General features: G+C 42.0%; 1 protein-coding gene across 1 annotated transcript in view; it reads right to left on the reverse strand.

Annotated features, from left to right (window-relative positions):
• Positions 1 to 3195: 3195 nt before the first annotated feature.
• The window catches only part of LOC140343587 (epithelial sodium channel subunit gamma-like), a 36366-nt gene continuing 22496 nt past the window's right edge, over positions 3196 to 17065 (reverse strand). The window contains exons 8-11 of the mRNA XM_072430300.1: positions 8205 to 8262; positions 8008 to 8081; positions 5572 to 5647; positions 3196 to 4228 (exon numbers count right to left, since the gene is read on the reverse strand). Coding sequence (XP_072286401.1) covers positions 4019 to 4228; positions 5572 to 5647; positions 8008 to 8081; positions 8205 to 8262 — 418 coding nt within the window. The 3' untranslated portion in view covers positions 3196 to 4018. The remainder of the gene's footprint in view (positions 4229 to 5571; positions 5648 to 8007; positions 8082 to 8204; positions 8263 to 17065) is intronic.

The following is a 17065-nucleotide window of genomic DNA, read 5'->3' on the forward strand; positions in this document are numbered from 1 at the left end:
AGTGTATCCTTAAGATAATATGAATTTACCAAACACATCATAGATAGGTTAATAGAGGTTGGTGGTCCTCCAACATGGACCTGCACATGACAGATCTTTCTCAGATATATATATATATATATATATATATATATAGAACATACAGTGCATCACATGTATTTAAACTTTGTTTCATCTATACCTATAAAATCAGTGTTGGATAGACTTACTGTTGCCACCTGGCTGGTACAAATGGGACTTGTTGCCAGTGTTGTTAAAGTGGGACTAAACTTGAAATTGTTGGGTATCTTGGCATTCCCTATGTTGCCAGTAATGAATGAACTCCTGCACGTGGGAATTATATCATTCCGCTTGGCTTCCCAAAGGTGACTAAAGATCCAGAACCTGCAAGAGGACAAGGTAAAGATGGTGGTGCCTGTGATAGAGCAAGGAAGGGTGACAGTAGGAAAAATTTTGCAATCGGGCAGTTAAGTTTATTGCACAAGAGACATTGCCTGTCCCTTTTGCAATAAACCAGACACCCATCCTGCCTCAATGTTTCATGATCACTGTAACAGAAACAGACACTAAAGCATGCTTTGTTTTTACTTATAGCTCTGTGAATACAGGGATTTTTGTAGGAAGCAATCAGAGGAACAAAATGTGCCAGTTCCTGTGGAAATCTCTGCCAAGGTCAACATGATCTGATCGGCGTGTTTTGCTCAGAAGAGCCATGCTCTGGAATATGAAAACAAGACCTGCGCTCTTTGTGAAAACAGTAGACCACTTGTCTCAGTATTTTGTGGGTCTCATCTCACTCTGTACCCACATCTATATATCAATATCTCAATATACCTATATTGATCAAAGTAAATGATTCACGATAGAATTCATCTTTCATGTTCATATATGAACACATATAGTTAGGTCCATAAATATTTGGACAGAGACACCTTTTTATAATTTTGGTTCTGTACATTACCACAATTAATTTTAAATTAAACAAAGCAGTTGCAGTTGAACTGCAGACTTTAAGCTGTTCAACAAAAAGATTGCATAAAAATGTGAGGAACTAAAGCCTTTTTTTAACACAATCACTTCATTTCAGGGGCTCAAAAGTAATTGGACAAATTAAAAAGCTAAAAATAAAATGTTCATTTCTAACTCTTGGTTGAAAACACTTTGCTGGCAATGACATCCTGTAGTCTTGAACTGATGGACATCACCAGATGCTGGGTTTCCTCCTTTTTAATGCTCTGCCAGGCCTTTAATTCAGCGGCTTTCAGTTGCTGTTTGTGGGCCTTTCTGTCCGAAATTTAGTCTTCAACACGTGAAATGCATGCTCAATTGGGTTCAGACCAGGTGACTGACTTGGCCATTCAAGAATATTTCACTTCTTTGCTTTAATATACTCCTGGGTTGCTTTGGCTGTATGTTTTGTGTCATTGTCCATCTGTGTTATGAAACGCCTCCCAATCAATTCAACTGCATTTAGCTGCATTTAGGTAGGTCATTGTCCAACAGATGTAGACAATAGGAAAATGTGGAGTTTTTTCTTTACAACAGTACTTTCAGCCAAATCACTTTTCTTTAGCTTGCAGACAGTGTAGGAAACATTCAAAACCCCATGTTTTTCTTGTTCACTTCATTCCTGGTGACAACTAGCCTCTAAAACATGAAATACATATGAAAATGAATGAACCGTAAAGCAAAAGCAAACAGGAGTTGCCCTGCATTATGCAAAGCTAAAATAAAAATCCTTTAAATATGCTTTGGCTGGAGATACAGTACAATCTACATTAAACTAAACACTGAGCTGGAATCAGGGCAGAAAATAAACAACTGAGTGGTTAAGCAGAGTGATTTACAAAGTAAGACATGGATGAACATAGCTTGTCCTTAGCACCCACTGATCAAGATCAATAAACTATGCTCAAAAGATATAGACCTTTTACAAAATGCAAACCTGACCAAGCCTGTTGTCTACAACAGCTGTCACCAACCGGTGGTCAAAGAGAAAATTTTGGTAGTCTGTGGGTCTGGCCGGTGGCCCCCCCCCTACGAGCAGGGTCAGGGGAAGGACCCCACTGGCGTGGCGCACAGGCCAGAGACGCAGACCACATCCCCTGTACAGTTTCCTGGCTTAAAGAAGTAGGCGGGTTGTGTCTGGACACAACCCGGCCACTCTCCAATCCCAGGCTAACATCTGCGATGGGATAGTGGGCGGGGTTATGGCATCATGACGTCACTATTGGGGAGGTTCCTCCCCCTTTTAGTGACACCCGTCTCCCCAACCATGTGCGGCCCGGTAATTTTAGTGGTCCACAGGATCGAAAAGGTCCACATCATCATTAACTGCGGACTACAGTCACACTGTCTGGTATAGCATTAAAGTGTGCAAACACCTAATAAACATAATTAGGTATTATAAATTTTGATTAGCTTGAATTTTTTTCCAGCTACCCTTTCATGGCCAATAAACTGTTTTTACGTTTTCCTTAACAATATAATATAATCTTATATAAGAAAAAGAGGACATGTTGACAAAGTAGACCTCTAAACTGCTATGTAGCCTGGCAACAAAAAAAGGTTATAATAATTTGTTTTCAAATATTATATAAGATCATTTTTAAAGTATTTGGGATATATATGAGGGGCAGACCTAACAGGTATTGGCAATGCTAAACCTTTCATGAGACAGGCACAGTCAGGAATAGCCAAGCAGATTTGTCCTGCATATTTTTGCATCAAGGCAGCAAACAAACATAGTTTAATGTTGGAGGGCATAATATAAAACAGGATCATAGCACGAGGCAAACATTCTCCAAACCACCATCTAATCTTTTGTTAGTTCATGACTTACAGTCATTGTTCTTATGTTCTCCAAAACACACAGGCAGTACCTGTAAGTGATCTGCCAGTAGTCAGCCTTTTTACCCATCAGAAGGCTCCAACAGCAAGGAATGTGAGAGAACACTAGTTAACCCACATATAATGGCCCTCATACAGCTAAGGAGGTCTGGCTACCAGGTAAGATGTGAACCTAGAAATGGAGGTTTTATCCAGCCCTCCCAAAGTTCCCCAAAGCCTTCAGGCCTCCAAAGCTGACACAAAACCCTTAAACCCCTCACCCCATGCGTAGATTGGAAACCTAGGTGACATACTTATTTTACTAAAGGGTAAGTAAAACCACAGGACACATGCTAAACTTTATATAAATAGTTTTATTTCTATCATTCCACAAAATAGAATTATTTAGACCAAATTACAATACACTTAACAGATAAAATATATATTTGGGTTATAGTAAGCCTTCTATACAGACCCTGCAATTATTTAAAATATGACAGCACTGTCTCGACACAACGAAGAAGGTGGAAAATATGCTTTGATAAATTGTGACAATTCTAAGGACTTTGAAGGAATTAGAATTGTGTGTCATTATAGGATTCAGATTACTCATAGGCCAATCTCTCATTTATTCTCCACCTCAATCATTATAACCACAAACAGGAAAAGGTATAGGAATGGCAAACCATAACTATTTGATTCCCTTTATATGCTGCTCCTGATGACAGGATTCTATAATGAAGGTATTGTATAGCTAAGGGTTAAAATCCCTAGAAAAGCTGTAGAATGCAAGAATTCTTTTTTAACAAAATTCTTAGGTTTTGAGTTGGCAACCCTAACAGATAACAATGTTTTACTTAATGTGAAATATTTTAATGCTCAATCCTAGAATTATGGAAAGATTTAAGATTATTTTATTGGTGGAGTTTAGGAAAAAAAAATAGTTTTGTTTGTTGGGGCAGTCATTTTAGAGATTTCTATATTCTGTTATTCAGATTTGATTGCATAATTTGATTACTTGTTTCAAGGTGATTAGCTCTGCTTTGTCTTTTTAATTGCATACATATTACAGTTTTCCTGCCAGCTACTGTACAGATCAACCATTAGAAGGAGAATCAACACACTGCGGACATTTGAATGCTTTGCTCTTTTTTTTTTATTTCTGTGATGTTCCTTGTCATCCTTTTGCTTAGAATCTTGTGGTTTTATGTAGATAGATGGGACTCTGCTTTTGGATATAGGGGTTGGAGTAGCCTTCTTTGTTCATTGTCCTCAAACACCTCCAAATAAAGAGAAGAAGAACATCCAGGAACAATTCGAAGAACTCTGCCAGGGTGCAAACCGAGAAGCCCACCCAGAGGCCAACCAAACCTCCCATGTTAGAAATTAGGTTGATTTCCTTAAAGGGAAAAAATCCAAAACTAATATTATTGGAAAGGTATATGCATTATTTATTTAAAAAAAAAAATAAAGGCTCAACTGCTATTTTATTTTTTTTGTTTTTTGGTAATTGCTGAACTCAATAGAAATGTATAGTTTTGGTTACATTTTTTTCATTTGAGTTCTGAACCTCAAAAAAATGAGGTCAAACATTAAAGGTTTGTAAATTGTTTCTGGAAGAGTAAATAGGGGTGAATTCAGTTGTCCAAGGAAATTTCCCTTCACTTTGGGAACGATCATCCTTGCAGAAATGGGGGACAGAGGGGCTGTCAGTGCAATTCCTAACTTTCTTACACCAATTGTTACTGCATTGTACTACATCTCTTCCAGGATCAGTGACTGCAGTTTTCTGTCTTTACCCCCCTCTACCACTGTTGTGATTGGATACCAGAAGAGGCAGGGAAGAGAAGATACAGCAGCCTGAAGCTGCTTATGCCAGGCATTAAGCAGTGTAGTAATGCTTGGTAGATCAGAGACATCTGGCAGATTTGGCAGCCCGCATTACAGTCACAGATGAGTTCCTCATGGAGCTCGTTGGGGCATCCAGGAGACCCTACTAAAGTTTTGCTTGAGGGGGATCTCTGAATTCTAGGTATGCCCTTGCTCCAAGAAGGCACAAATGACACATACAGCAATAAGAACCTGATAAAGTTTCTGACACGTTAATATTCTAAATAGGTATTGTGTGCTTAGGGCCTGCATTCTTTCTCAATCTGGCTATCGGACATTGGCTGGGAGAGGAACCCACCAAAATATTAATTTCAGCCACACTCCACACTGTGGGGCTTACTTATAATTAAAAGAGAGATCTGCCCTACACTATCATTGTGCAATGCACATACATACCACCAGAACTGGGCTGTAGCAGTATAGTTTACGGAGCCTGTGGAGTTCTCATTGCTCAATGGCTGGAGGTGAGCAGATCATTTTTTTTTATAGGTCACATAACCAGGTCTCTTTTTTGTTTTTTCTGTGCTCACAAAATATCCTATTTTGTTGCTCATTCCTGAGCCTTTTAAATGTGCTGCTGTTTTTTTTTCTTTTTTGAAGCAGTGCAGCCATACTACTGCTTTTTAAATGCCCCCATTCCTATGAAACATTTATTGCAATAATGTAAAATGGGCTGGTGCACATGTGTGTCTTTTGCACTGATTTTTTACATTAGGCCCAATTTAGAACTCTTTAATACAGGAAAAAAAATATTTATTGGAGCCCTATGACTAATACTGTATGGTATTTTCTCATTTGATTGGACATAACTTTCACTTTTTAGTTTCTTTATCCTGTAATTATAGTACTTACTGTCATTGAGGGTTCCTCTTCTATCAACTCAAAATTTAGCTGTTTGAAATACACCACAACCTTCACAAAGTTATCCCTGTGGAAACGAGGGCAAAAAAAAAAAACATTTAATCATGGACAGCTTTTCACTGACACCACTTAGCACCTAACTGATCAGACCAAAATTAGATATCAAGCCAATTGTTATAATATTATATAAGCTTTGGCCCGGTAATGTAATATCACGGTTGTTTTAACTTCTTATGTTATGGGGTGACAACTGTCCCACAACGGTGTACCTACATTGTCACCCTACTACATTACACCAGAGACTACAAGCAACCTTACTGACATGAACTGCACAGGCATGTGTGATATTGGGAACACCATTATTCCTGATCTTCCCTTTAAATATAAAATTGTCTTATTTTAAACTGCCTTTGTCTAGGAATTGTCTCTCTAGCAGACTAGGGTCATAAATTTCCCCTTATCAGGTATTTCTTTATCTGACAACCAGGGTCCTTCCAGACCCTCTAGTCACAACACCTGCTGTGACTATCTAGACATTTGTGTCTGCAAGACTCATAGAATTCAGATAAGGCTAGACAGAGTGTCTCAGATTGAATTTTGAACTGTATTTTGAAACCCAATTATTAATATGCTTTATGTTTCTAATATACCATTCTGTATAAAATATTAGTTGACTGATATGTAGTTGGATCGTTATGGTGAATATTTTAAGACCAAGAAAGTCTGGAAACCAATATTAGCCTGTTCTGGTGAACCATAAGTCCCAGACATGCCTAGTTTGGTCTCTGTGAACTCATTTTGTGGTGATTATTAATCTGCTGGTTGGTATTTCATAAAACTTGTACTTATGGAACTATTAATAATGGCTAGAATAAGGGCCTTTTGGGAGTGTCTACAAGCATCCTAATCTATGTGGACACAGCCCCTCAGACAGCCCCCACCCTGCTATCATTGGATGGTCCTATTAGTCCTACCTCTGTTGTCAGCATAGAAAAAGCCATGTAAAGCTGCGTACACAGGTCAGGTTTTTATCGCCCAATAATCGGCATCAGCCAGATATCGGGCGAAAATCTGCCGTGTGTACAGTCGGTGTCGTCCATCGTCCGAACGACCGTCCTGGCGGATCCACGGACGATGGACGACAACCGATCCTAATGAAAGGGAAGGGGGAGAGCGCGCAGCAGGGTGCTGCCGTCGCTCTCCCCTCCCCTCTCCATAGAGCATGAACGGGGCTGTATGTACAGCACCGTTCATGCATCGTGTAGTCCTTTGTCGTTGGAAAGGATCATGAAAGATCCTTTCCAACGACAAAAATTGCACGTGTGTACGCGGCTTAAGTCTAGCAGAGGGAGCTCCCACTGATACCATCTTGTTGGTAAAGACAATGGATCTGACACACTGAGCACTGCAGGGAGCCCAGTGACTCTGGCTCAACACTTGGATTTTACACAGCAACCTTGACCAGGGAAACCAACTCTACCTAAGGCTGCATACACACGTGCAATAATTGTTGTTGGAAAGGATCTTTCACGATCCTTTCCAACGACTGCAAGATGTATGAAGGAGTGCTGTACATACAGCACCATTCTGCTCTGAGGGGAGGGGGAAAACGACAGAGAGGCACCCTGCTGCGCGCTCTCCCCCTTCAGTTCCAATAAAATCATTCGAAGTCCATCATTCGTGGATCCACCAGGACGGTCGTTCGGACGATGGACGAGGGGCACTGTACACACGCCGGATTCTTGTCCGATGTCGGCCCTGAGCCAATTATCGGACGAGAACCGTTGGATGTGTGTATGTAGCCTAAGTATTATTTCAGTTTTCCATTTTTATTTTATGCTGTTGCTATAGTTCTGGTATTGTTATTTGATTATTCATTATTTTTCTGTAATTGTTTTTGCACAGTTTTGTATGTTTTTACTTAATAAAACACTATAAAAAATGTAAGCTGAATCTCTGAATGCTCTAAGTATAGTGTAACTTGCTAACCTGAAGACACTACTATAAACATTGCGAATACTGAGACATCCCTGTCTGGTGAGGCAAGGTTTGACAGAGTGGTTAACCTTGCCCTGCGACGGCCCTTCTCAGCCTGCTGGTGCGTGGACTGTTGCTGAGCGCGCTGGAAAGTCTATGCGCAGGGGTGCGAACTGAGAGGGCGTTCATCACAGCATGGTCTATTCTTGTGACTATCATGAAGCCATTCCAGTGCACTAATGTAAAGCCAACAATGTGGTGAGTGCATTTAGACAGAAGATGGCTGAAATAGACTAAAGGTGAGCACTAAGATGCCAAAAGGGGCAACAGTATTTTGTGAAAGAATAGGCAAAATAAATCACATTCAATAAGTGACTGGATCTGCCCACAAATATCTAAATATTTTAGTTTGCCTAGGCATGCAGATAGGTACAAAGGCTGGAGACAAACCTAATTAGTGTTGGGTTATCAGCAATATCTTTCATTTGTCCTCCCCACTCTCTCAGCTCCTTTGCAAAATTTTCCTAAAAGAAAAACATATTTCAGTATGTCGATGTAGATACAAATCATGGTGTACGCGTGTAGGGTTGATTTAAAGGCAAGGCATATATAGTAAAGGGACATTTACTGTATATGATGTGACTTACAATAAAAGCACTGGATGGCCACTGGGATCCAGACACAGTCAACTCATAAATTTCCTCTCTGCAGAAAGCAAAAATAAGACATGGGATTATTCATTATGGAAATGGAATGTAGACAATGCATTTGAAAACTTTGTAAAACTGCATGTAGTTGGAAAATTTTGAAAGTAATAAGAAGGGGCACATGGTAAATCAAGGCTGGTGGAAAACTGCAGTTAGCCAATTCCAGGGGAACTAAGGAGCAGCAAGTCAGTTTGTTTGCACATGTTGCCCTTGTGTTAGAGGTACCTGTATGGTTCTTCCACACCCGTATGCATGTCATTTTGTAGTGTATGGCGTTTAATGCTTTGCTTTTCAAAGGTTTTGCAATGTTTTGTGGTAGTGGGATTAAAAAAAAATTATTATTAGTGCTAGTAAAATGATTCCTCTGATTGATGTTGAGTATATAGTTACAGAATAGGTTAGGTTGAAAAAAGACATGTCCTTCAAGTTCAAACACTAGGGAAATAAACAAATCCCAGATATAAGACCCTATAAGACATAGTTGGTCCAGAGGAAGGCAAAAAAACCCTGGTACAATTTGCTTCAACAGAGGAAAAAAATTCCTTTCTGATTCCATGAGGCAATCGTATGTTCCCTGGATCAACAGTCACTGTTATTTTTACTTTAAAGCCTTGAAAACCCAGTTATATTCTGTTCTTCTAGAAAAACATCCAGCTTTTTCTTAAAGCAATCTATAGTAGTTGCTGAAACTACTTCCTGAGGGAAGGCCGATTCCACATTTTCACAGACCTTACAGTGAAGAATCCCTTCCTTACCTGGAACTTAACCTCCTTTCCTTCAGATGCAAAGAGTGCCCTCTTGTTCCTTGTAATGATCTCAAAGGGAATAATGGGGAAGAGAGTTCTCTATTTGGATCATATATATATTTATACAGGGTGATCATATCCCCCTTTAAGCGTCTCTTCTCAAGGGAGAATAGATTCAGTTCAGTTCAGTTCAGCTAATATCTCCTCATAGCTGGGCTCCTCCATTCCTTTTCTTAGTTTAGTTACCCTTCTCTGCACTCTCTCCAATTCGACGATGTCCTTTTTGTGAACTGGTGCCCAAACCTGGACTGCATATTCCAGATGTGGTCTGACCAATGCTTTGTACAGGGGCAGTGAGTGTAATAATAGTAATTATATATATATATATATATATATATATATATATATATATATATATATATATTTATAAGCAGTATTATTGACTAAGTGTTTCTGTCTGCTGGAAATCTGAGTGTGGTCATGTGTTCTGTGGCTGCACTCCCATTTCCTCATCAACCAGCTGTCTACACACAGAGTACTGAACTAACAAACATCACTATTTCAGCCCAGGATACAAAACAAGAAAAAAAAAAACTCAATGACATGTTAGCTTTGTGGTTTTCAGAGGCAGACGCTGTTTAGAATGGTTTTCTGGAAGCTTTTGTCACAGTTTTCAAAACACCTGTACTTAGGCTGCGTACACACGTGCAAGAATTGTCGCTGGAAACGAACGATCCTTAACAGATCCCTCAATAATTGTTAACAAAAAAAGTGCACAGCGACGCCGATGAATGAGAAATGTCGCTGGAAACGAACCACCCTCTTGGCGCATCTGATTGGGCGAAGATCTTCGTAATCCTAAGGCTAGGTACACACGTGCAATAATTATCGTTTGAAAACGGACAATCAACAAATATTTTGAACAATCGTATTGTGCACAATTCTGTACATGCTGTAACGATACAATCGTTAAAATTTAATCCACCAATAATGTACACACTAGATACGATTGTTTGAATGATCTTTTGAACGATCGTTCAAACGATACAGGAAGTGACATGTACAGGAGAAAGTGTATCACAGAACAATCCATGATCACTGAACGACAGTACACACAATAGATGACGAAAGATCGTCGCCCAATCAGATCCACTGGGATGATCATTTGTTTTCAGCAAGATTCCTCGTTCGTCGGCGTCGTTGACCAGTCGTTGTGTACTTTTTTTGTTAACAATTATCGAACGATCTGTTGGAGATTATTCGTTTCCACCTTGTGCCAGTTATCTGTCAAAACTCTCAGTTTATTTCTCCAAACAATAAATTGCAATAAACATGGACATATAAGGTAAAAAAAGAACAATCTGCAAAATTGCTAATTAAATTTTTGAAATGTTTGTAGCAATATTACTAGTAGGGGACTACAAAGTTCATTTTTAGTAAAGCCAGTTTGAATGAGTTGCTTGAGACAAAGGGCAGGTTTCAGGCCTTGCAACAATGTTGTTCTTAAGGTGAACCTGTGCTATACCCGTAGAGATTTTTTTGTGGGCCCTACCAGCAGCACATACCTAACCCTTTAACCTTTTCTTTTGATTTTTCTGTTAGCTGCTGGAAGCAAAGAAAGGAAGCACTGTGCAAGCCATGATTTTGAACTTTTTAAAAAAGAACTGAAAACGGGGCAACTATCAAGTCACTTGCGTCTTCTACCCAAAGCAGTGAGTGTATTTCTTTCCTTCCACCAGTGTAACAGGGTGTGGGAAAGGTGAAGGGAAGGTATGTGCTTATAGCAGAGCAGAATTAAAGTAAAACTTTTGCCTTGTCATGAGAAATATAACAGAGTCTGGCACTGCATGTCTTTTTCATAAAAAAAAGGAAAAATAAAGTAGACAGCAGGGGTATTTTGGCCAAAAAGAATGTCCTTGTATTGGGTGAATTATATTTAACAACATATAATCCACATTAGCTTCCATAAATTCCATGCCATAAATTAGGTCCATTTCCCATAGGTAATTGTGGGATGTTGGACCAACACACTAGACAGTTATATCCCTGACTGTATTATTAGTGTAACGTAAAGTGGTAACGTATCATATCCCGACACGTTTCGCCTACCGGCTTCCACTGGGGATCTGTGAGCTGAAATTTTTTTTACTGTACATCTAGATAACATACATATTTGTACATATGGTAAAGATTGTAACTAACTTAACAATTTACATATAATACAAGACAAAGCCACAGCAATCTCTTTATATACCATATGCGTATATGTTCATTATTAGGCATATTAGGAACAATGTGATAAATTAAACCTATTTTGATGTTGTATGATAGGGTAATTGAAACTACTCAATTTTCCAATAATGAAGTATAGTAGGTACAATTGTTGTATGTAATTTGAGACGCAAATCAATTGTTGTATAGTGTTTATAGATGCTAATATAGTAGTATAAGTGCATAAACTAAACTAGTGGATCCTTTGGAAATGCCAAATATGTGTCACACTTACTTCTTTCCGTCGAAAACCGCAGACGCCTCTCTCCTGCGCATGTGGGCAGTTCTGATGCTGGGCGTGCCTCTGTTTCCAAGCTTTATCAATTCCGTCCCATCTACTGGCCAATCGGAAAATAGCCTCTTGACCAGTGCTGGCTATTTAGCTAGCTCACACACTGCACTCAATGCCCCTGATTCATCAAGCAGAATCGGATTATCGGTCGCGCATTCGTATTCGCGATCCGAAATCGTACACGATCGCGCTATTCAGCAACTGAAAAAGATCGCGGCCGGAGCCGCGCATCTCTGGCCGCGTACTTTCGCGCTTCCAGCGAGCGCGGATTTTATTGATGAATCAGGGTCAATCACTCACACTGTGTTCTTGCAACGTGTCCCCATTGTGCCGAGCCCCTAGTTCTGTGAGCTAGTTCCTGTTCAATTGGTGCTTAATTCAGTCTTTCCTCTGTCCATCTCCTGCATTAACCCTTCATTGTACCGTGCTTTGCCCACCTTGGTGTGCCCAATCAAAGGCTCTGGAGAAAACCTAGTGAGTGCTTACGCTCTGTGCCTTGGCCCTTCTCAGGGCTCACACCACCTACGTGCAAGCCATAGCACCCCCTAGTGGCCCTGTCTCTCCGTGCGTGACAGTAAATAGATGTTAGTAGATTCTTAGAGGGATATTTAGATCAGAAAAATGAATAAGGATTTGTTTCTTAAATCATAACTAAAAAATGCAAAATGGATGATCAATTTGTGTATAGAGCGTAAAGTAACATTAACTGTATATCCTGATAATAAAGAGATACTTTTTATTCATCTTGTAGAATAGATAAAGCGCTTAGTGCTGCACTGATAAATTTATATAGTAATAAGTCTGCAATCTCATTTTAGTTTATAAACTATAGCCCAAACAAAGTCTTGTACGTATAAAGTGTCTAGTATTAAATAGTGCTAGAGCATATTCATGATAAATTAGATTAAAGTCACCTGCATATTAAAAAAATTTTTGTCTATGGGTCAGACATACCTCTTATTTTATGGTGAAGCAATGCAGAGATTCAGCAAGCGGTGATGCTGCTGGTCTTTCAGAACAAGGGCTGGGGATCCGATGTTTCCGTCCTTATAAGGCTATAAGGCTAGTTGGTTTAGCTTCCGGAACTCAGTACTCCGCCTGTGTGGGAAGACGCGCATGCGCAGTATTGTATTGGAGTCCATTTCCCAACTACTAGGGAAATAAACATATCCCAGATATAAAACCCTATAAGACATAGTTGGTCCAGAGGAAGGCAAAAAAAAACCCTGGTACAATTTGCTTCAACAGGGGAAAAAATTTCTTCCTAATTCCATGAGGCAATGGGATATTCCCTTGATCAACAGCCCTCTTGTTCTTTGTAATGATCTCAAAGTGAATAATGGGGAAGAGAGTTCCCCATATGGATCGTTTATATATTTATACAGGGTGATCATATCCCCCCTTAAACGTCTCTTCTCAAGGGTCAATAGATACAGGTCAGCTAATCTCTCCTCATAGCTGAGCGCCTCCATTCCTTTTATTATTTAGTTGCCTTTCTCTGTACTCTCTCCAATTCGACAATGTCCTTTTTGTGGACTGGTGCGCAAAACTGGACTGCATATTCCAGATGTGGTCTGACCAATGCTTTTACAGGGGCAGGATTATGTCTCCATCTCTGCAGTCTATTCCTCTTTTAATACAAGGAAGTACTTTACTAGCTTTAGATCTACCAGAACCCCCAGATCCTTTTCCATTTCTGACTCCCCCATGTGTATTCCCCCTGGACAGTATGAAGCATGCATGTTGTTAGCTCCCAATTGCATAATTTTACATTTATCTATATTAAATGTCATTTGCCACTTGGCTGCCCAATCAAACTGTACATCCAGGTCTGCTTGTAGAATATAGACATCCTGTATAGACTTAATTCCATTACATAGTTTTGTGTCATGTGCAAACACAGAAATGGTACTTTTAATCCCAAACTCTATATCATTTATGAAGAGGTTAAACAGTAAATGTCCCAACACTGAACCCTGGGGTACACCACTAATAACTAGAAATGAGCAAATCGAAGCTGACGAAGTGGAATTCAATCCGAATTTCAGAAAAAATTCGATTCACAACGAATCCGAATTTTCTTGCGATTCATTGAAACGAACCGCAATTTTTTCTAAAATGGCGGCTACACGTGTGAGGAAATAGGGCAAGGAACTCTGGGAAGGTGGGATGACCCATAATGCCATGCATGCAGCCAGTCAGCAGCCAGCCAGCCCTGTGATGTCACACCCCTTTAAATAGCCTCAGCCATCTTGGATTAAGACATTTTACAGCGTTCTGAAGTGCAGGGAGAGATAGCCATTATACAGCTCTGTCATTCCATCAATTTATATATCCAGAAAAATATACACGCATGTGTATATTTGATGTGATATATATATACATATATATATATATATATATATATATATATATATATATAGTGACGTATTTCAGTACAAAAATACAAATATATTCTCTGTTCACTTCTGCAGCTATATTCGGTGAAAGCATTTAGTGACGTATTTGAATACAAAAAGAAAAATATATATGCAGTTCCCTGTTGCAGTTATTGGTGCTAAAAGCGTTTAGTGGCCTTTTTCTGTACAAAAAGAAAAATATATTTGTCGCTTTTAGGTGTCTCCCTTGCTGTTCCCTCAACCACAGAAGTATTGTATGCTGTGGGCTCAGCTCCACTATACAGCGAGGACGAGCTAGTAGAGGACAGTCAGCAGCTACTGCCCAGTCAAGATCTGAAGGAGACATCCGCTGCTTTCTCCACTAGGCAGGCAAGTAGTGATAAGGAGAGTGGAGTGGGAGGTGGTGTTGCGAGCGGTCAGGCTCCTGACCCAGAGACCGTTGAGTAGGACATCAGTGACGTGCAGACACTACTCGATCATGATAAGGCTGATCGCACTTGGGAGCCGGGTGAAGAAGGGGCTTTATCATCATCAGGAGAAGGGGGTGGCAGCTTGCCCGTGAGACAGCGGTTGAGCCAGCAAGGTGGTAGCATGGCTGGTAGTCAACAGGGTGGCAGCAGTGGGAAGTCGAGAGCCAAACGTGCCCGGGGTAGACCACCTGCTTCGCAGCAGCCTACCTGCCCGGGAAGTAGTGGTGCAGGGGTTCACAGAGGCAGCGGCGGTAGCAGTAAGTCAGTGCAGAGTGTTGGGGGAAAAGTCACCTACTCGGCGGTGTGGCAGTTTTTTGTTAAGCCGCCGGAGGAGGTTAACATGGCCATATGTAAAATTTGTGGGCAGAAGGTGAAACGTGGCCAGAGTGCCAATGTTGGCACCACGGCCCTGCGTCAACATATGTAGCGTCACCATAAAGTGGCATGGGAGAACCGTGGCTCCGATGTGGTGGTCCAGCCTGCCGCAGCAACCTCTGCATCACCCAGTGGCACGCACCGCCTTTCAGGCAGTGAAGGCTCCATCACCTCAGCCGAAGGGAGCTGTATGTCATTTCCATCTTCTGCTGGTCCAGATGCTCCTGCTCCTCCTACTCCTCGTCAGTCATTCCGTCAGCAATCGATCACCGAAGCGATTGCCAAGAGATAACAGAATGCGTGCACTCATCCAACGGCGCAGAAGCTGAATGTGCTCCTGTCCAAGTTGCTGGTGCTGCAGTCCCTCCCTTTCCAAGTGGTGGAATCTGCACCTTTCAGAGAACTGATGGCTTGTGCCGATCCGAGGTGGAGAGTCCCAAGCCGTCATTTCTTTGCAAAAAAGGCAGTACGAGCCCTGCACAAATATGTAGAACAGAAGGTGAGCCAGTCCTTGAGCTTGTCGGTGGCTGCCAAAGTGCACGGCAGCGCCGATGTGTGGAGCTGTAACTACGGTCTGGGACAATATATGTCCTTTACGGTCCACTGGGTGAATGTGATTCCTGCACAGCCACACCAGCAACTTGGCCAGATGACACTGCTTCCGCCTCCACGTTCTCACCCCGCTGGTCCTGCGACAAGGTCCGCCTCTGCCTCCTCATCCTCCACCGTGTCCTCAGCCTCCACTGCAGAGACAATTCACAGTGCCCCTCCAGCATACACATGTGCAGGGCACGGCGGTGTCACGCTGTTCTGCACCTGGTTTGCCTGGGGGAACGGAGTCACACAGGGGAGGAACTCCTCCGTGTGATTCATCAAGAGATTGAATCATGGCTTTCTCCGCGACAACTCAAAATTGGAACCATGGTGACCGACAACGGGAAGAACATTATGTCTGTGCTGCATCAAGAAGTCTGAGCCAACATAGGCTGATATGTGACGTTTCCACCCGTTGGAATTCCACCCTTCATATGTTGGACCGACTATACGAACAGAGAAAGGCCATCAACGAATTCTTGATGATCCAAGCGGATAGGAGTACTCCCATGTGTAACTTTGATGTCAGCCAGTGGCAGCTCATGCGTGACACCTGCCGTTTGCTCAGGCCCTTTGAGGAGGCCACGTTATTTGTCAGTCGCCAGGACTACGGGATGAACAACCTCATTCCACTACTTCATGTCCTGGAGCAGATGCTGGTAAATCTGGCTGGTCAGGGTACTGGAGACGTGCCGCCTAGATCTCACGGCCACATGAGCCCTGTGGGGGCTGAACTGGAGGAGGAGGACATTGGATCAAAGGCAATGTATAACGAAATGGGTGTTTTTTCTACTCAGGTGACAGGAGAGGAGAAGCAGGAGCAGCCAGAGGAGCAAGAGGGAGATGAGAGGACGAGGCAGAGGACCCAGACACACCGTGGCAGTATGCGGTGGAGATGGAAGCAGGGAGTCCCTCCGAGTCGCTTGCAGAAATGGCCCACTGCATGCTCACTTGCTTGCGCAGTGACAGCTGAATTGTCACCATTCGGCAGAGGGATGACTTCTGGCTTTCCACCTTGTTAGACCCTCGCTACCGGTCCAAAATGGGGGCCTTTTTTACACCCACTGATAGGGACGCCCTCTGCACTCACGTTCCACTGCCATGGCTGCTGTGGAGGGGTGGGGTGGCAGGAGAAGTACCAGCTCCATCAGCAGCAGCCTGAGTCTAGACTCGCTGATGAGCAGATTTCTACACCCGCATAGTGAAGAAACTACTGACCAGCAGCTAGACATAGAGCAGAACCTGAACTAGCAGGTGGTGGCATACTTGGAGTGCACCCTGCCAGCCGTCACTGAAGATCTGCTGGACTACTGGGCAGCCAAAATGTGGAGAGACTGACCTTTGTCAAGATGAATCAGGCTTGGATCAGCAAGGGTTTCCACCCACCAATGCCTGATGCATCTGATTAGATGATCCATGCCGTCTGACCCAAACCTTGACAAAAGAGATCGGTTTCTTTTGTCTACCTTCCTCAGCTACTACTCTGATGCTGCCATCCGCCTGATGCCACACATCAGATGCCAAGTGCTCCTTCTTTCCACCTTCGTCAGCGGGTACTGGTATTGCCACCCACCACCCCAGTCTGTCACCGGGTCACTTTATGGTCTCCTGATGCTGCTGCTGCCATCTCCACACTATGTCACCTTGCCGCTCT

This window comes from Pyxicephalus adspersus, chromosome Z (genome assembly GCF_032062135.1).
Source record: "Pyxicephalus adspersus chromosome Z, UCB_Pads_2.0, whole genome shotgun sequence".
NCBI classification, from domain to species: domain Eukaryota; kingdom Metazoa; phylum Chordata; class Amphibia; order Anura; family Pyxicephalidae; genus Pyxicephalus; species Pyxicephalus adspersus.